The sequence below is a fragment of the Lissotriton helveticus genome, chromosome 5_1 (assembly GCF_964261635.1).
Source record: "Lissotriton helveticus chromosome 5_1, aLisHel1.1, whole genome shotgun sequence".
NCBI classification, from domain to species: domain Eukaryota; kingdom Metazoa; phylum Chordata; class Amphibia; order Caudata; family Salamandridae; genus Lissotriton; species Lissotriton helveticus.
Window position 1 is genome coordinate 10,658,788 of NC_136065.1, and position 21,946 is coordinate 10,680,733.

General features: G+C 44.1%; 1 protein-coding gene across 2 annotated transcripts in view; it reads left to right on the top strand.

Annotated features, from left to right (window-relative positions):
- The window catches only part of LOC144754060 (natural cytotoxicity triggering receptor 3-like), a 199,670-nt gene that overhangs the window by 76,076 nt on the left and 101,648 nt on the right, over window positions 1-21,946 (top strand). For both annotated transcript variants that reach the window (XM_078641579.1, XM_078641578.1), the window contains exon 2: window positions 3,375-3,485. In XM_078641579.1, the coding sequence (XP_078497705.1) occupies window positions 3,449-3,485 (37 nt within the window). In that variant the 5' untranslated portion in view covers window positions 3,375-3,448. The remainder of the gene's footprint in view (window positions 1-3,374; window positions 3,486-21,946) is intronic.

Consider the following 21,946-nt stretch of genomic DNA (forward strand, 5'->3'; position numbering starts at 1 on the left):
TGCGATTCTTCATCTACTTAAGCCTGACCTTGCTGCGGTTGCGGTCCTTCTGGACGCCGCCAAGGCGTTTGACTCTGTGGCCTGGAAATATATGTTGGCGGTGCTGCATCGCATGGGTGTTCCTTATATCTTCACATCATGGATCGCCCTACTCTATACCAATCCGATTGCACGTGTGCGAGTGCACGGACGAGTGTCTAAGCCATTTGCTATACAGAGAGGTACGAGGCAGGGGTGCCCACTCTCGCCCTTATTATTTGCCATCGTCATGGAACCCCTAGCATGTATTTTACGGCAGAGACACGCAGCATCAGCTTTACGTTTTCATCTTAGATCATTGGCGGTCTCTATGTATGCCGATGACATGGTGTTATATGTCCGGGAACTTGATAAATACCTAGAACGGGTGATTAGGGAATATATCAGATTTGCGCACTTCTCTGGCCTGTCAATAAATTGGGACAAGTCCATCTTGTTGCCTTTGACGGACATTACTATACCCTTTCCATTAGAATTCCCTTTGTAATGGGCCACGGAGCCTGATCGATATCTAGGGATATGGATACACAGAGACACTCAAGAAATAATCTGTGCTAATTATGTTGTAGCAATTTCGAAATTGGAAGACCAGGTGGGCCGCTGGATACGCTTACCCCTATCATTCGCGGATCGGGTAGCTCTGATCAAAATGGTCGTGCTCCCTAAATTTTTGTATTATTTCATAAACATTCCTATCGCTCTCACGTCTCATTTTTTCTCAACACTTCAATCCTTACTGATCACTTTGGCCTGGGGGGGGTAAGAAACCACGTGTTAAATGGGACACCTTGATCAAGCCCTATAAACTGGGCGGATTTGCAGTGCCGGATATGAAATTGTATTATCTGTGTGCGCAGGCACATTTTGCCTCATATTGGATCGCGGCACCGCCTTATATCCCTCATGTAGCAATCGAAGCTGGAGAGATATATCCGTTGCCGTTAAAGGCGATCGTAGCGAATCCACACTCAGTGTACGAGAAAGGGGAGGTAGACACGGTGCAATGCACCGCAAAAGCTTGGCGGGAACTGGGAAGGCGCTCAGATCGATTGCCGCTGTATGCTCCGGCCATGCCATTATTGCATCATGCACACATCTCGGTTTCAAGAGAAGTCGGAGCACATCAGTTGTTGCAGGGTGCAGGGATACAGAATATGGGGGATGTTTTTCCTGCAGGGCAATTCCTTGCACTGCAGAATCTGCTGGATAGTGCGAGCAACAGTACAATGGCTACATTCACCTTTGTCAGACTACGGACTGCGATACGTGATCTTTATCTGTCTTTCCCGGCGGAGCCACCTGCGCTAAGCGCTCTGCAGCTGATGTATACGGCAAACACACGTGTGAAAATGATCTCCAAATTATATCAGGCGTCACAAGAAGACGAGGGAGGAGCGACTGTAGTTGCCAGGGCGAAATGGGATGCTTGTTTGCCGGAACCTCTGACAAATGAGGAATGATCTGAATGCTGTACTATGACCGGTAACTTTTGCTGTGAACGGGAATTTCATACTTATACACTACAAATTCTTACAGCAATGGTATTATACTCCGGAGCAGCTTTCTAGATATGGCCTTCGTGAGTCGACTGCATGTCTGCGCTGTGGGATGGATGGGGCCAACTTTATACATTTGGCCTGGGGGTGCCCTCGTGTGTTTGAGTTTTGGACGGCTGTGACGGAAGCATTAACTGAAATGACACAGGTGTCGATTGAGATGGACCCGCGCATATGCTTGCTTGGTATAGTGTCTGGGGTACCATTAGGAATGAGATGTTTGGTGACACTTGCACTGCAATTGGCCAAGAGGAGAGTGGCTGTTTGTTGGGGGGGGAGGCGAGCACCGAATTTTATAACCTGACTACAAGAAATAGCGTTCTGCCGCGATCAGCTGACATGTTATTATGAAGAACTCCTGTCTGCCTCGCGACCAAGAGATATTTGGGGCCCTTATACTGCCTGTATATTGTCCAAACTCACTGAAGATGATTGAATTTGCTTTTTCTTTTGATATGCCTTGGCGTTCCCTTCTTGAAGAAGTTGCTGGGAGGGCTGCGTTTTCCCGAGCTGTGGAAAGTTGTCTGTTCGAACCCTGGTAGGGACAATTTGAGAAACACGTCACTTGTTCCTTGGAATGCACAAAGATTCAACTACTGATATTGATCACTGCCATGCTCCTGCACTGGGGTTGTTTTCAGTCGCCTCTGCTATGTATTTCAGGTATAGATACGCTGAGTGTGTCCTCATGGCCATAACTGATCCTAGAGACAAAAGTGTTTCCCGATTGCCTAGAGTGCGCTGTCTCATTCGCACATGGTTGCCATCCGACTGGGGTCCCAAGGTTTCTGAGGAGGGGGTTCATTGTTGGTATGTTTGCCTATCACAAAATGTAAACTATAAGACTGAAGGACTGTACTAAATTACTGCTGCAAGTTCTGCTCATATATAAGTTCCACAGCTACGCCGCCGGTCTAACAGATGTCGGCTGAAGGGCTGTGTATCCACGGTTGGTTTGACAGACAGCACGTATGTTTGCGACCGGCCCATTGGGGTTGTAGGTCAGCAGCTGTGGTCTTGCAGAATGGTGTAATAAAGGTCCTTCCAAACAAAAAAAAAACCAAAAATGTTGTCTTAAGTCTCACATTAAGGGCAATCTGAAAAGGAGAAATCAAATGGTTTCTATCTGACCAATCCTGTAAAACAATGAAACGTATCACATCAAAGAAGGATCATCGGACAGCTGCCAGGTAATGGTGGATTGTCCTTCTTATTTATAGGACAGAGAATCAAACCCCTACATGATGTGGGAATCACAGAGGTATTGTATACGAACACTATGGGGCTCATCGTGTTCAGAGGGCTCACCTTTAGAATATCGAGTTCAGGATATTGTGGGACACTAATATCCTGGACAAGATATTGAGGGACAAAATATCAAAAGGTAGGTATACATACAATTTCTTTACCTCACTCCACATCTACGTTCCTTGAAGCTTTATATAGCAAGGTACGTAGATGCGGAGTTAAGAATAGTGAACCTACACATCCCTGTGTGCACTTACCTGTTGATATTTTGTCCCTCAAATGTTTGTTCACGCAATTAGTGTGCCACACTGTTCTAGTTCAGGGCTTCCTAGGGCGGTTTCACATTGTTGTGGCTGTGGAAGTGTGGGAGGAATACGTTAGTTGCCATAAATCTTATTTTCTGGTCAGACATTTGGTTGTTTGTGCAAAAGCTGACCATGCATAGCACCAACTGCCCTCTCATCCACAAACTGTTGAGCACTCTGAACCACAGCTGTATGACTAACTTGGTGATGCTTTGTCTCGTTTAAGATGCACGCGTTCTTGAGGTTGGCCATCGAAGCCCAGGCAAGCAACACTCCATTGCCACAAAGCGTCAGCGTTGGATGCCCAAATTGCCGAATATGAATCCAGAGCCGGTTGGTAAGTATGGATCACGGGTGAGGACCTTCAGGGTCTGGTACATGAGTGTGTGAAGTAGGAGTCATTGGTTATCAGAGGTCCTTGATGCAGCATTCATGGGCTTGGTGGCTTTTGATAACAGGAAGCAGAATCTTGGGTAGCCATCAGACCAGTAGCACTGACCTTCCGAGGCAACATCAGGGCTAACAGCACGCTGCCAGTGGGGTTTGTCATACCAAAAAGGGGGTTTGCCTTAATAATCTGCCTGCATATGGGCAAAAGAAAACCGAGAAAAGAACAAAAATAATGCGGTGGAATAGATACAACAACAATTTATATGGCTGATGGAGACCTAAATTAATCCATCAGTGAGAGATTATTCTCTTGCAGACCAATTGTGTTTATTTATAAACACACTCACACTAGGCTGTAACTCCGATGTATGTCGCTACACATCCAAATTTTTATATATGTATATCTTTTTCAAACAAACAACAAACATTTACAAACAATACATGAGAATGTAAATACAGTCAAGACACTTCTGTAAAGGAAAACAGAATCCTTAGTGCCCTAATATTAGTACTGCTGCGAAAGACACTTTTATATACCAAAATTACAATTCGCAACTCACGTCAATAAAGATTGCCTTCATGTTAACACCTCTTAGGGTACATATACATTACGCCCTATTCATACTATTTACAGGTGTTGTAAACTTTCTTTACATAGGGATTAAAGTGATACAGGGCATCTTTCTATATCTGGTTGACGCGTTTCAGCCCATTTAATCTGGGCCTCATCAGAACTGGGGGCTAAAGGAAACCTCGCCAATAGAAATGCTTCTTTGCCGAAGGGAAAACCTCAGGGCTCGGCCAAGCGGATCACAGTGGTAGTCAAATCCACATATAAGGTTGACGAAGGATAATTAGGTAATCGTCAATCTTCGCTAGAGTCATCCATGGAGTAACTGGACGTGGGGTTTGTAGTAAAAAGGATGATTTGGAGTAGAAAATCTGCTGCAAAAATATTCCAAAGGATAAATGATGAAGGTTCTGCAGTCAGGTTTTAGAAAGCATGTTGGGAGTATGGCTGCAAATAGGCACAACCCTAGCAAGCAGCACGTAGCTCTTGCTCTGCATGATTGAGATGGCACTGGCCAACAGAAAGATGGATGACAGTAGAGTGAAACAATTTAAAGATTGCAATGGGGTGATAAAATGGGTGCCAATAGTCCAAAATGGAGCCACTTGGTAAAATTACAAATAAACACTTTGAGCCCATGGTTGACCTTGTTATTCACATATAGACGACGAGACAGAAGAATTTGCGTGGACAGTATCATGTTATGTGTATTGATAAAGTGTACCATCATGTATGAGGGTATCCTTGCACTGAGCAACTGTGTGTGCTTAGCCCTGCCTATGGTAGGTTGGTTAATTGAAAAGCCAATGCTTCATCTTGTTGCAGAATTCAAGAAGAGAGGAGGAGGGTGTGATGTGGAATGGGAGGCCATTCCACACCTGTGGAGCAGTATAAAAACACGCCTGTGCATCTGTGTATATGTCAGAAATATATGAGTAGGAGTCCTACTGAGTAGAGCTATTTATTTGGTTGATGGAGGAGATGCGACTATTCAGGTGGGTGAGGTGTAGTGACTTAAATGTGTATGTGAGGCATTTGAACTGGAAGTGTTTGTGGAGCTTCCTGAGGTATGGTATGATGTGAGTTCGGTGTGGGAAGTTGAGGATGAATCTGGCTGTGGCGCTCTCGATGGATTGTAGCCGGCTAGTGTGCTTGGGAGCCATGTGAAGATCTTCCTCAGCATCTTCAGGGTGTGGAATCAGGCTGCAGTGATGGCGGTCACCTGTGGGGTCATGTACAGTTTGCTGTTGATGATTATTCCAAGGTTCCTTGCGTGGGTGCTGAATGTGGGTGTCGATCCCAGTTTGGCCAGCCCTCACTTGGAGGCCAATGTTGAGGTGTTCTTACCAAAGACTACTACTTCCGTCTTGTCAGTATTGAGTTTGAAGCAGTTGTCTTTCATTCAGTTAGCGACTTTGGACATGGAGGGGGTGGATTTGTTTCTTGTGCTGGGGGTCTTGTCCGAGAAGGAGAGTACAGCTTGTGTGTCATCGGCATAGGAGAAGATGTTGATGTTGTGTGTGAAGATGACATTGACCAGAGGTATCCTATGCATTGAAGAAGAAGGAAGTGTGGCTGAGTGATGAACCGTGTGGCATTCCACAGATGAGTTTGCAGACTTCTGAGGAGTAAGGTGCCAGGCTGACAACTTCTCTCTATCCCTTATGACTGAGCAGATCCTGCAGAGAGCAGCTCCCGTAATGCCAATCTTGTGCAGGCACCTGATGAGGATGGGTTGTGAGACCATGTCAAATGCTGCATATAGGTCCAGGAGGATCAGGGCTGTCATGTGTCCTCAGATAAGGATCGAGTGGATGTTGTCTGTGGCGACAATGAGCGCTGTTTGTGTACTGTGGTTGAGCTTGAATCCAGACTGCATAGCATCAAGTAACTGATGGTAGCTAAGGTAGTCTTTCTTTCATCTTCCAATTGGTACAATATTCTTAAACAATGGTTCTGGTTCAGCTTAGTTCATTCCCTCAAATGGGTTTTCAAAACAAACTCTCAGAGCAGGCTCACTATCGCATGTTTCATCATAGAGTCCATCATCCAGTCTGGCTATGCAACTGGATGGGCTCAACCTTGAGTGAGGGAGCTCTTGAAATGGGCCTTATGTAAAAGGTATTAAAATCACTGAGTCAGATGTCCCATACTAAGCCTTTATTGGCTATTGGTGGGTTTACCCCAGTAAGATTAAATAATGTATAAACAAATACGAGTTGACACTTGGAGATAATTTGAGCTCTAGTATCAAGCTGTTTGGTCTACATGCTACAGCCATTTGTTGACATGCTGATCATTCGGCTTTCCTCAGGGCCAACAATGTCCTTGTAATTCATACTATGAACTTGGCTGTAGTTCATATGGAATAGATTACAAACACCCATTAGCATGCATACACTCGTGCATACATGTATTTCAACTTGAACAACCGTGTAAGTTTCCTGAAAAAGGTAGGTAAAGAGAGCATATACATTTTATAATGTTCACATAAAATATTGTGAGTACTCCTTCAAGCTTTTCATGCCATTGAAACATTTGGATATTGCAAACTATACCCAGTGATGATATCAAAGCAAACGACACTTGGTGCTGTGCGCAAGGTACCACAAAAGACAATACCGTAGAAAACAACAGCCATAAAAAGCAGATAGGTCTAGTTTGCTGAAGAGTTTCACCCATGGATGGACTTACTTACAAGGGCAAGCTGTCCTCCTGGACACTCTACAGAAGAAATGTCCACTTAGTGCTCTCTTATGAAGACAGCATTATCAGGGAAGCAGCAGAGACTCTTATGAATGAGGTGGGTGAACAAAAGGGATATAACCCAAACTTTACTTGCTAACTTACTTCATCAAAGAAAGCAGCTGGTTTGATCTACCCTGGTCTGCGCCCATGAATGCTGGTGGGTGAGAGAAGAGATGTTGAATTTAAAGACCACTTGGAGTAGCTCACTCATAATTTTATGTACCACCCTAACTCTTGATACATAGCAGTGGAAGACCCAGATATATATCTATACACACATAAAGCATTTAAAAATGAAATAATGAAAACATTAAAAAACATTTACAAAAAATATTATACAAAAATATTATAGACATATACACAAATAACACAACATTAAAACATATATATTAATATTATGTGTATTTAAATCATAATAAAAAAAAACATTAAACTATTAAAAAAAATAGACATACTATTACCACTCCAGTGTGTGCAAAAACAGGGAACGCTTTGGACTACGAAGGGGTAACATTTTCCATTCCCACTCATTCTGTGCAACAGTAAGGAAAGTGTGGGACTTTGGAGTGGTAACATTTACTATTCGCGCTTCAGTCTGTGCAACAGTACGGAAAGTGTTGGGCTCCAGCGGGGTAAAATATACTGTTCTCACTCATCTCTATTCATTTATCAAAAATATACAATTATTAATATATAAAATGTATATATAAATTTTAAAAACTAATCAAACATGTAATTAATTATTACACATTTTATAATTCATTTACAATTTTGTAATTATTTATTGTAATTTAAATACCGCATTCAACTCCCACAAACATAGCAACACATAATTAAAATATAATCCTAATTAAAACAATTATAAGGCAATTAACATATCAAGTAATATATAAATAACTATTAATACATGATTACATATTAATTATAATTGAATAACTTCCCAGTCTATCACCCTACAAACACAAAACAAAATATAACTCTTAAACAATTAAAATACGTATTACGAAATTAAATATTTGATAAAAAATGTATATTTAATTAATAATTGATTAGTTCTTAATTAACGTCGCACTTTATACCCTTATAAACAAAACACACACCTAAAACATAACATAAATAAATAATAATTGCACAATTTACATAACTAATTAGCAATTAAATACAAAAATACTAAATTACTAATAATGAAGTATTACTCATTTAACTTCACACCCTATAGTCCTGTAAAAGTAGCAACAGACACACAAAAAACCCACTAAAATACATAATAATTACACAATTTCAATTAGTATCATTTAACAAATTAATAATACATTATTAATTGATCAATTATATAATTAACCTCCTACCCTAAATCCCGACAAACAAAACAACCCACACCTAAATTATTACTTAAAAAATATAGCACAATCTACATAATTAATCGTAAATTAATTATACCTAATTAACTTCCCACCCTATACACCACAATCAAAACAACCAACACCTAAAATGGTAATTAAAACATAATTACATAATTTACATAAATAATTGTCAGTTAAATAATTAATTTCAATTACAAAATAATTATAAATTAACTATAATTAATGAACTTCCCAATCCTTACCCCTGCAAACCTCACAATCTGCTATGACACTATAAATTACTCTTAACATTCACATTTAAAATTATAAATCCTAAACTATATTTAAAAATAATAACAATGATTATGTGCACAATATATAACATATACACCTAAAATATGAATTAAACAATTAAGAATAACTATGAAGAGATATTGCTTACAACAATATTATTGCAAGTGATATTAAAAAAAGCGATATTCGTGTAAACAATATTACTAAAAATTCTTAATGTATGTCAACGATATTTTTGCATCACAATATTAATGTGGCTAAATTAAATAAGGAGCAGGTCCTGGCCAAATTAGAAAAAGAGCAATGTCTGGCTGAAATGAAACTAGCCCTGGAAGCAAAAAAGATGGCTCAAGAGATTAGCCTCAGAGAGTTGGACCTTAGAGCCCTACACATAGGGTCCTACAACAGTAATGGTGGCAGCCCCCTGCAGTCCCAAACAGTGAGAGTAGAGGTCGAATCCCAAAGCATATGTTATAGTATTACCAGGTGGGGGATGACATTGAATAATGGTTGGCAGTCTATGAAGGGGCTTTGAAGGTACACAGGTTCCCCAAAAAGAGCAGGGGAGATAGTTTATGGAAGTATGTGCCCCAGTGGGGAGGGACACCCTACTTGCACTGGACGTGGGGGACCAGACTAACTACACCGCCATGAAGACTGGGATGATCAATAAGTTTGGACTGACCCAGGAGAAATACTGCTAGAGGTTTAGAGCCAGCCTCAAACTGACCACACAAAACTAGGTAGACTTCTGAGACTGCCCGGGTAAGGCACTGAAGGGTTGGGCGGTAAGGTCAATGATTATGAGGAATTGTACAACTTATTCTTGGGAGAGCGCATCCTCAAGACTGTTTCACTGACCTGTGCTAACACCTGGTAGACAGGAAGCGGGTTGATTGCAGGAAGTTTGCTGAGGAAGACGACCTCCGGGCCAGCAACAGAGTGTCCAAAAAGATAACTGGGGGACACCCCGAAGGGGGACCAGGGTCTCCACCAAAAGTAGCAGCGGGTGACAAAAAGAAGGACACTTTGGTCAGCCCTCAAAAACATTCCCCCGGAAAAGGGTCTGGTCCAAATTTCCAATCCGGTACCCCGCAGGAAACTTACCCGCTGCCAAAGATCCATAAGTGCCAAGAGTGTTACATGTACGGATACTACAAAGGAGATCCCAAGTGTCAAATGTGAGTACCCCTGCTCCAGAGATGGCAAGCATAGTAATGAGGTAGGAGGTGGTCCCAGTTAATGGGGCGCAGTTTAGTGGCATTACCCTAGAGTGTCTGGGTGACAGTGAGATGGTTCCCAGGTTCAAGTGCCTGATAATTCAGCATAGTATAGGCAAAGGGTCACAATCAATGGGCAGGGGGTAGAGGCTCTTTGAGATACAGGACCCAGCATGACTATGGTAAGGAGTCAGCTGGTCTTCCCAGAGCCAGTAATTACCCGAGCCACACACATGGTGGTGGTGTCTGACAACAGAGATGTTTTTTTCTGTGGTGGCTCAGGTGTCAGTTGTACAGGGCGTTTCGGGCCTGTTAAAGGCCGCCATGAGTCCTGCCATGCCAGTGGCTTGTCTCTAATGATAATGACCTGGAGCACACTAACTGAAAGAAACTGGAGCTTTGGGGTCATTTGGAGATGTTGGGTTTTACCCAAACAGATCTGTGGTTCCACACAGTCCATGGCTACCCAAGAAGGGAGTTAGAAGGGGCTGGAGTTTTGAACAATGGCCTAGCCTTCTTCTATGAAGGGTTGAGGACCAGTATGGGGGAAACCCGCCTCAGACGGTACTTCTGGTAAGTTGAATATGAAAGTGGCAGAGGCAACTCCAGAGCCCACTGAAGAGGACATTACTCCTTCTGATGCTCTGCCCAAGCTTGCTGGTTGGCAATTGGAGTAGGCCCCACCTGGGGGGAGTTCGGTAGGGCAAAGAGAGAGTGCCGCACACTTGGGGGCCTGAAGCAGCCAGGTGAGCCCCACACAGCCAGTGATTAATGCAGGATTCATCACCTTTACTGGAAGGACAACGCTCTGTACAGTGAGCCTAAGGCTCCAGGCCAGGTGACCTGCAGGACCCTGGTGGTCCCCCAGTGTTATCAGGCCTTCCTATTGGAATTGACCCATGACACAACTTGGTCCTCACTTTTATTGGCCCAGACTAAAGGTGGCCTTAGATACATTCTGCAAGACCTGAATGACCTGCCAGTTCAGTGGCATGGCGGACAGAAACTTAAAGCTCCCCTTAACTCCTTGCTTGTCATTGACACCTCCCGTAAGAGGGTGGGCATCGACATAGTAGGGCCAATGGATCCTCAGACGACCGCAGGGCAAAGGTTCCTCCTGGTTCTGGTGGATCATGGCACTTGGTACCCAGAGGCGATCCCTCTGAGGACCACGACTACACCGGCAGTGGCAAAGGCCCTGATGGGGATTTTTACCCAAGTGACATTCCCCAAGGAGGTGCTGTCTGACAGGGGCACACACTTCATGTCTGCATACATGCAAGCTATATAAAAAGAGTGTGGAGTGGCATATACGTTCTCCACTCCCCACCATCTCCAAATTAATGGGCTTGGTGAAAATTCAACAAGATCCTGAAAGGCTTGATCAAAGGCCCTGAGAAAAAAGTGGGATGTCCTTTTACCATGCCTGTTGTTTGCCTTCTGGGAGGCCTCTAAGACGTGAGTGGGTTTTAGCCCCTTCAAAGTTCTATTCAGGCACTCTGTCAAGGGACCTCTGAGTTTGGTCAAGGAGGGCTGAGAGCTGGCTCCCAAGAGAACTCCAAGGGATGTAGTAAGCTAGATGCTGGCCTTGCGGAGCCAAATGGCCAGGTTGCGGAAGCAAGCCTCCCACAACTTAGAAGTCAGCCAGGATGTCATAAAGGAGTGGTACGACAGGAATGCCACTGCTATGGAGTTGACACCTGGAAAGAAAGTGCGGGTAGTGGAGGTACTAGAGCCAGGGGCCCACCAGGACCAATGGACTGGACCCTAGCAGGTGATTGAAAGAAAGGGGGAGACCACCTACCTGGAGGATCTCAAGACTCAAAGGCAGACTCTCCTAGTACTGAACATCAAACGCCTCAAACCACACTTTGAGAAGTCTAAGGTCACCATGCTAATGGTGATGGATGGGGAGGCGGAAGAGGAGAGTGAACCTCTATCTGACCTCCTGGACTCTAAGGAGATGGATGGGTCGGTGGACGGAGTAATCCTGTCCCACATCCTAACTCCTGACAAGCAGAGACTCCAAGTGTTGGGGCAGATTCCCTCTCTGTTCTCTCTTATCCCAGGGCTACCCACCTGTGCACCTATAATGTGGACACAGGAGACACCCTCCCTGTCAAGAGCAAATCTTACAGGTTATCAGATAAGGTGAGGTCTATCATCAAGGCAGATGTGTCTAAGATGCTAGAATTAGAGTTCATAGAGCCCTCTAGCAGCCCCTGTCAAGTCTGGGGATACTGGCGTGAAAAGATAGACCCTTCCGTTTTGGATAATATGAGACCCATTTCTCTCCTTTCATTTAGGGCAAAAATACTAGAGAAGTATGGCAATAACTGCCTGACTAGCTTCATAGAATCCATTGAGCTGCTAGACCCTACTCAATTGGGGTTTAGAGCAACATTCTCCTCCGAATTCGCCCTTCTCTTATTGGAATAAATATTGAGAAAGGATGCCGACAAGGTACAGACCTCGGCTATGATATTACTTGACCTGAGTGCAGCCTTTGGCACAGTATCACACAATATATTAAACCACAGGCTTCAGGAGGCCAGAATTAGAGGCAAAGCACTAAAATGGTTTATATCTTTCCTAAAGGACAGATCCTTTCAAGTTACACTTAAATTCTGTGTGTTGGATCAGTTCTACTCTACAAAAGGGGTCCTGCAGGGCTCTATTCTGAGCTCAACCATATAGAATATATGCATGAAACCCCATGGCTGACATCATTAAAAGGCATCTGGTTCAAGTGGTGTCAAACAGGGACAACACCCAACTAATAGAAAATCGGTCAGACACCACTGCCATCACGGCCGATAGGTTTAAGGCCTGCTTATCTGAGGTTGCAGTTTGGATGACCCACAATTGCCTAAAGTTGAATGCCAACAAAATGGAGATCTTACTAGTCGGAAGAACTCCCTCTATCTGGACACCAGCTTGGTGGGCAGTGTCTTTGGGGGATCCCCCAGCTCCTAAACTCAAGGCCAAGAACCTGGGAGTAATCTTCAATTCAAAATTAACCTTTGAAGACCAAATTAGGAAAACAGCAGTCAAATGTTATGGCACCCTTAAGATTTTGAGAAACATCCTCAATCTAATTCTCAACAGATCTCGGAAAACCATAGTTCATGCACTCATGAACTCAAAGCTGGATTATGGAAATGTACTTTATCTACCAGCCCCCAAACGGAGTCTCAGACTGTTGCGACGAGTTCAGAATGCAGCGGATTACGATCTCGTTCGGAAAGCATTCCCACCGACTCGTTCTCGGAATGGTTTCCAACCGAATAGTATTGTGGGAGTCTGACCGACCGGTTACGATGTGTCTGAATGCTTCCGAACACCGTTCGGTCGGACTCCTATTGACTTCAATGGGAGCCTGTGTTCCCACCGACAATACAGGCTCCCATTGAAAAAAAGGGGTGGGTTTAGAAAACCATGCACCCTGTGGCAGGCACCCCTGGGTGCGAGGTTAGAAAGAGGGGTCCCATGGGTACCCCAGTGGGCCCCAACCAGAAGCCTCCTGAATAGTGGCTTGGCTGGGCTGACAACCTGCTGCTCTGTGGTCCCCTGAAGAGTGCTCTCCAAGGGCTTATAGGCTTGCCCCCTGTTCTCTTCTAGAGGTCTCAGGGACATCAATGACCTCCTGCAATGGGCTCAATCCATCTACCTGTGACTCCTGGAGAGCAGTGCCCTTTTAAGTGTCCACAATGTCTGCTGGATCCAAACTGATAGCACTTCATGAGCATGGAACTAAGAATTGTGCTTGGAGACCAGATAGTATTCTGCAGAACCCCAGAAGTAGTACCCGCATCTAAGGGGTGGGGCCCCAGCATTGTGGGGACCTCAACACTCATAAGAGTCTTGTTGGTGGTGAGCGGATTCACCGGTTATCGGGATCCAGGATGGCCTGCTTTGTTCATCGTACCACATCTCTCTTGTGCGACATGCCAACTTGATGCTTATTTCATGAGGTGTCCGATTCACAGTTTGTGACCCTCGAAGGTGGGAGCATACCCATAGTAGTGCCTTATTCTACTTCGTGTGGCACTGTCAAAACTTCCCCCTATCTATCTAACAGGAATTGCTTAGTGCGATCAGTATCAAAGCACACTAGACATTGTGCCTCATTTCCAGGGAGGTACGGACTTTGCAACTCATCGTTGTGTGTGACCTGTATTCTCTGGTACGACCCCCATTAATGCGCACCGGATGGTATGCCTCATTTCCAGGGAGGTACAGAATTTGCAACTCTTCATTGTGTGTGACCCCAACTGTCTGGTGCAACTCAGAGTAACGTGCACCACACATTGTGCCTCATTTCCAGGTAGGTACTGAGAGTGTGGATCTTCATTGTAGAAGACCAGAATTGTCTCATGCGACTCGTATCATCACGCACCAGACGTTGTGCATGAAATGGCTGGGTGGGAATCTGATTGACGTGTGCTTGACTGGGTGCCTCTTTCTTCCAAGAGGCTCCCCTGCATCATTTCCCATTCATCAATTGTTCCTTTTGGGCCCTCCGTGCAGCAGATCAACTGTCCTCTCCTGACTTGGTCCCCGATGATATTGTATTACCAGGTAATTTTTTCCGGATTGGGCCAGGGTAGTGAGAGTTATTGACTGGGCTGAAGGAACGGAGTTGAAAATGATGAGAAGAGGGTTGAGATACTGCTTGACCCTCCCAGTGCTTCGCAGATCTAGGCTGGTGTCAGAAGGCACATTGTAAAACCCTTTTGAGTGACCGACTGTTGCCTGCAGCCCGCTTCTCGTCCGCATCCTGTGGGTGAACTTCCCGTGTGATGGCCAAACCCCATTTTATACCTGCCTTCTAATTAGTCCTGCTACCTATCTCCACCTTCTTCCCATGGACCCTGACTAAGTGTGACTTTTGCCGCGAGTGTCCTAGTGTCCGGGGGAGGGCTGTTTATCTCCAACTTGTGGTTTTTATGGTAGTCAGGGTGAGTTGGACGGTGGAGGAAGACTTGGGCCACGGGGTCTGCAGATGCTATCAATTGACCTGCTGGACATCATTGTGTGGCTGTGTGCATGTATGTGTTATTGAATTCCATACGGACCTGCCTGATATTCATTGCTCTGCGTATCGGTGATGAGCATGTATGTGTGAGAGTGACTGTCTGCGTCCCCCTGTGATTTATTACATTGTTGGGCGTGTTGCTTCACATGTTGATTCCTTACCAAACGAATACTACATTTCAATTGGTTATGCCTGTGTGGCCTTGGTCCACAGTGCTGCTTAAAAGTGTTGTAGTTCTTTGTACGTACATTTCTTTTTTATATCATTGTGATCTGGGGTGCATCTTAGAATTGTGTGGTATTAAATTAAGTTAACTGCCAGGTTGGGCCTAGTTTTGAGTTGACAGCATTTCACACTGTTTAAGGGTGCTTGGGGGTAAAGTAAGCTGTTTCCCAAGTGTGCATATTACTGATGCCATTTTAAGACAATTGGGCCTAGTACTGATAGTTCTATTTCCAAGTGTTATTTATGCACAGAAATGCATGATATTCATTTTGTGTTTATTAATATGTGTTGAATACAAACTTTTTTACATACAGAAGAGCAAGGTAAGGTCAGGGCACTAGGAATCTGCACTAGTCAATCTAATATAGTGGCAATTGAATTAAGGATGTAGTGCCATGAGCCCGGGATGTTACCCTCTCACGTCCCCAATGATGGGGTAGAACCCCAAAACCAAGAAAAACAAAAAGTGGCTCTGCACTCAAATGCTTTAATAGACTAATTATTATTGGAGATTTGTATCCAGCAATTAAAACTCAAATTGTTTTTTTAGCAATTTGTAATATTAAATGTCAAAAATGTGATACAGCTGTCTGTTCTGTGCTGCTTTTACTGAGAAAACTTGAATAAAAGAATAAAGAATAACACTTTTTCAGTACCTTGACTGGCAATGTGATATGTTTGGAGACACAATGTTCATGTTATTTGTATTAAATTGTTAAAGATGTGGTGGTCTTTGAGGCGACTGTCTCCACCTGGCATGGCTCTGGACTGTACAAATACTGTGCAAACATGTTCCGAGATCTGTCAAGGACGATTATTAAAGTTGTACAATCTGACCCTGAGCTAGGCCGCCTCCACTGTGTGACTGAAGTCCCAAAGTCGTACCACAGGTTTACATCAACAGCATTAACGCTGGCCAGGCGGAGATTAGCTGTGAGATGCGTTACAGGACCCCCACAGAAACAACTGGGGCCCTTATTTATGAGGCCTTGCTCTGCCGTTGCGTCAATTATTTGCATAGTTAATGCACCACACAGCGCCCTATTTACAGGCAGATGCATCACTTTGTAAAGCCATGTGCTACATTATACCTGTGTCAGGTATAATGAATGCAGGGTGGGCATTCCCACGTAAAAAAATCCTTGGAGAAGTGGCGCTATGAAATCTATGAGATTTCACTAAGTCACAATCCTTAAGCCTGCTTCAAGCAGGTTAAGGACTGACGCAGTGGCTTTTACAAGGGACTCGCCACGTGTGTAATGACTCATTGCTTGAGTTGCGTCAGTTTACCGACACACCCCAGGATTGCGTCATTACTGCACCACCAGATACGTCAGATTATCGGATGTATCTGTGCAATACTGGAGCGCAATAGTGTAAATATGGCTCTTCCTTGGTGATGCAAGCGTGGCACAAAGTGTTGCATCGCTGTTTTTCCCTGAATGGCTTAAAGATCTGGGGCCTCATTTATGGCACTTTTGCCCCACCCGAAAGTCACTTTTTTGATGCTCCGATGGCACAGTGTGCCACGGTATATTTACACGGCCGTGTAAAGCCACTTTACATGGCTTTTTATGGTCTTATAAATATGTGCCCCTTTCAAGCAAAACACAGCATGAAAGGGGCGTTCAATGGGTGTTGCTGTGGGTGTTCCCACGTATCACCCATGGAATCTGAAGCATTCACAAATTTACAATACATCGTAAACCCGGGAATACGTCAGAATCTAACATCACTCCAGGGGTGACGTTAGGGAGTCACAACAAGGACACATTTTTTCATTTCTCCTAGTTTTTTCCTTTTTCTATGTGTGCTGCATCCTACAGCACACTTAGAAATAGGAACTCGCCTGAATTGATTGATGTTGTGCAGAAAGGTGTCCCTTACGGCACGAAATCAATCCACCCTGCATCGCAGGCATCTTTGCACCATGCTGCAGGGATGCCTGTGTTGTTTTATGGAAGCCTATTGTGTGCCAGCGCAGGGGAAAAGGACAGTAATACACAATACCTCATCGATACGGTGCATTCCTACCCTTTTGTTTTGAGGCAGGGCAGTGCATCAAGACTCATTTAAGAGGTTTAGACGAAGGGCAGCGCCTCAATGAATCTTGCTGAGGTTTAGACGAAGGGCAGCGCCTCAATGAATCTTGCTACACTGCCCTTCGTCAATTGTCTTAAATGAGGCACTTGAGATTGTTGTATTGATAATAGCGAACTGTGCAATACATTGCAACCTATCACAGGGAGCTCTAGGATCCTTTGCAGAGGTACCTGGCTATCAGAGAAGGGTCGACCTAAACAGAATCAACTATACCTAAAATCTTTACCAAAATTGAACATCGAGTTATATGTAAATGTAAATGTCAAGGTATTTGTAGAGCGCACTGTCACCAAGCGGTTTCCTGGCGCTATTACTCATACCGCTGTGGAACCCCTCCTGGCTTTCCGTGTGAAGTGTCCACTCCCGGGCACCCCCAGGGTGAAGCCAGGCATCCTAGCGCGGTTGGGGCCGGTGTGGAGGTTAAGCAAGCTATGCCCAGAGTTGCAGCGTGGGACCCATGATTAGAATAGGCACCGAGGCAAGAATGATAAGGTCCGAGGAAATTGAGCCCAAGACCCGCCAAGGAGGGAATTGAACCCTGGTCCCAGGCCAGGCCTCTACATCAGGGTCTGCCACTCTAACCATTGAGCCACACTCCTCCACAATAAAATACTGCTTCCAGTCCTGCCTCTCTGTGGTGTGGTACCCACATGCTGAGAGAGGGACTCAGCCACACAAGTAAAAAAAAACCAATAGAATGTCATTGACAGAAAACCTTGCACAATGGTGCCAGTGACACAAAACAACCACAAGCCTTTCTGAAGGACGAGCCGGTAATGGGCCAAAGGATTTGGGGGCAAGTTGAGTGATGCTAATATTGGAAAAATGTGTTTGAGCAGCATCAAAATAAAGCTACACATTGAGAACTCAGACACTCCTCATTGAACAGCACAGTCTCAGAATGTCCCATTTCACCCTAGGCTCTTCATCCACTCGGATCACCCTGGTCAACGTAGGGTCTGATTACGGATTGGTGGTATGTACCCATCCATCTGGGTGGCAAAGGACATTACACTTACCACCCCGATGGACTGAGGACTGCCATGTTTAGAGATCGCTACTGACCCACCTATGAATGCTGAGCAACTGCAGCCAAGTCAGTTCCCCTGAAGGTTACACAAGTTTTGTGACTGAGCACCCTGTCCCCCCAAACTCTAAGTCTTAAAAGTCTTTATTTGAAGTCTGAACAAAACCCCATGTCAGGGGCACTGAATATAAAGAAAAAGGAAACAAATGATGGCATAAACCACTTGTTTCAGCGCTGTATGAGCCACAACAGTGAGAGCTAGACACCCACTAATCAGTAATTTCTTTTACTTTGACTAGGGTAGGTGTTCACTTTAGCAGGGAATAGCTAGTAAGTGTGTTTGCTACAGTTGATTAACTTAAGGTGCCAGGGTTATGGCGGGTGAACCATGAAAGTCAAAGAAGATGATTGTTGCTGGTCGGTGCCGTTCACCCACCTTGGGCGACTCAAGTTTCTTCTGTGGGCTGGTTAAGCACCCTGGACTCTCACCACACAAGGCGATTCCTTCCCCCGATGTGAAAAGCGCCAGAAGAGGTGCTTGCAGTCAAGTCAAGAAATACTTTATTCGGTTCAATTTACAAAAACCATAAAAGTACAAGACACAAAAAACGGTCCACAGATCACAATGCGACATGACAGTAAAAAGAGCAGCATTCTACAATTAAAAAGAAAAGCATCAGTTAAAGTTTCACAGGGTAAAAAGCTTGATTCAAGTTACAGTGGACAATGTTTATGGTAGATATTCTACGGCCAGTTAATCTTTTTGCCCAATCTCACTGCAATGGTTAAAAATTTAGCCACATTATAAATTTCCCAAATATCTGTTAACAATTGGAGGTACAATAAAGCTGGTTTGACCTGCCTGAAACCTTTCCCCTTTAACAGGGGTATGATAAATTTTTTCCTGATGTCATTAAAGTGATCACAGAAAAATAAGAAGTGGGCAGTGTCCATGATTGAGTAACCATCACAGTTACATAAATTCAAATCCAAGTCCCTAGTCCAGCTGGGGCGGCCTGAAATTAATAGGTGGAATTTGTTCAGTCGGAACTTAGTTAGAAGATACCTGTGGTGTGAGTTGTTAACAACCTTCAGGTAGAGTTCCAAATCGTGGTATGAGAGAACAATCAATTGGTGAGTCCTGACAGAGGGCTTTAACAACTCCCTGCTTTCTCTGTCCATACCACTGTACTGCAAGAAAGTGATCTTTGTCCACTTCAAATCAGCTTTTACCAGGACGGATGGTTTATGAAACAGTTCGGGCCGTCCCAGTTTTACACACATTTGTTCTACATATTTCAGCCAGGGAATCTTGTTCCAATGATCTAACTTTAAGCAGTCCTTCAGGATTTCATGGTCGACTTCAAGTTCTGGGTTGAGCCACACCGATATTCATTTTAAAAGGGGGGCCATAGCAATTCGATCCTCCAAGAAATCCACGCCGCATTCCTGATGGACTATGAAGCTGGCAGTGGATCTTGGCAAGGAAAGAATTGATTTTAAGAAGTTATCTTCTATCACTTGAAGGAATTTACTAGGCCTAAAGCCCCACAGGTCTGCACCATACATGGCGATGGCAATACATTTAGCAGCATACACTTTTAAAACTGCCTCTATGGGCTTCACCCCTAATTTGCGTGAAAAACCCAGGACCGCGGAGATGGAATGTGCCAAAACCTTTTTCTTCTCCAGCATTTGGGGGTGCCATGTAGAACAGTCATCAAAAACAACACCAAGATAAGGGAATCTGGAAACTCTTGACAGCTTGTGACCGTTACAATGCAGCGTCATCACATTTTTTTTGGCCTTTGCTTTATGTCCTATCACCATAACGTGAGATTTACCAAAGTTAATACTTAAATCAAGATTTGTCATAAAAATATAAAAAGAATTCAACAGGTTTTGTAGACCCACTGCGGTTCTAGCTATAAGGGCAGCGTCGTCCGCATATAATAGAGCGGGCAGTAGATATTTCCCTGCCCTGGGTATATCCTTGCAAACTGTACCCAAGGTTCCGCCCAGATCATTTATATATAGTGTGAAAAGCAGGGGAGCAAGAATGCATCCCTGCCTTACACCATTGGTGATACTGATTTTCCCTGTACAATTCCCTTTTCTGTCGTAGCGAACCGTGGCAGTAAGGTCCCTATGAAGGTCTGCTAGAAAATACACAATATTTGGGTCTATTCCAACGCTAAGAAGCTTACCCCACAACTTGGATCTGTTAACTCGGTCAAATGCCGAGGACAGATCCATAAAGGCAACATATAGGGATCCTTGCTTTACTTGTGTGTATTTCCCAATGAGCAGTTGTAGGTTTAAACTTTGATCGATGGTGCTACGCCCCTTTCTGAAGCCATACTGAAGGGGGGAGAGGGTGTTAGTCTCCTCTAACCATTCAGTGAGTTTGCATAGGACCACTCTCCCTAGAACCTTGACCGCAGAGTCTATAAGGGAGATAGGGCGATAATTTCCCGGTTCCCCCCTATCCCCTTTTTTGTAAATAGGGACAATCACTGATTGGGTCCATGATTCTGGGATACCTGCTTTGAAAATTCTGTTAAAAACTCTAGCTAAAATTTTGGACCAAAATAAAATATCAACTTTAAAAAGATCGGCGGGAACCCCATCCGGCCCGGGTGCTTTATTACTAGTCATTTTTCCAATGGCCACGGCCACCTCTTCCTCATCCACCGTCAAACTGTAGGGGAGTTGGTGTAAGCTGGTCATGCCCTCAGCCCCCGAAGTTTCCTGTTCGTAAACAGATTTAAAGCGCAAGTGCCATTTGTCTGCTTGGATTCCACAATCCAGTTCATTATTGCTTGAATCTGAGAAAAAAGGTTGATTGACCACGGCCCAAAATTTGGCGCTACTTTTCAAAACATCAATTGAGGTCAGGTCGGCCCAAGCGTCCCCTCTGATCTCGCGCCGCCTTTTTTCAATGGTGAACTTATATTCTTTCCTAAGGGTAGCCACGAGCATTCTGTCTACTGGTTTAGATTTAAGTGCTGCTTTTAATTTACGGTTAGCAGCAGAACATTTCTTGTCAAACCAGCCTTCCTTCCCTTGTATTTTGCTTTTGCCCTGTCGCGTCAGGTTGGACAGAATATCAGCGCAGACCCTTTTATACGCTTCTATTACCTCACTATCCCCAGCCTGATCATCCATACAGAGTTTTAAGGCCTCCTGGCTACTAATGCAAAGATTACAGAAAAAATCCTCAGGAATTATTCTACACCACTTAATTCTGTGTGCCTGGTCAGTTGGTCGTATATCACATTTGTCTACTAGATTCAAGCTATTTTCCTTAATAACAAATACATTCTTAACTTTTAATACAACCAGATTGTGGTCACTGAAATGGGACCTTACAACTGAATAACTAATAATTTGGCTCCATGGCTGCTACTCAAAAAGATATAATCAATTGTAGACCCACTGCCATGACCCGTGAAAGTTGGAATATCCTCATCCCCCCCGGTTGGCAGCATTAACCCATTCTCAGCCAACAGGGATTCCAAAAAAGTTCCCTGTTCTGAGTGTTCAAAATGGGTATTCTCTTCTTCCGGGGGGCCAAATAGGACATTGGGGGGACATTTATCCTGGCAACCATGGACATTAAAATCTCCCATTAAAATAACAATGCATTCAGGCTCAATAGACTCCTTGAAGTTGACTAAGAAAGAGTTTAACCTCAACAGTTTGCCAACCGGATGTTCAAAGGAGTTATAAAAGTTCACTAGCAATACGGTGTTAGAGCCCCTATGTGTAATTAAAACTGCGAGGAAGTAGGGGCTGCCAGTAGGTATTTCTTTATAGGTGCCAGGAATTTTGGCGGA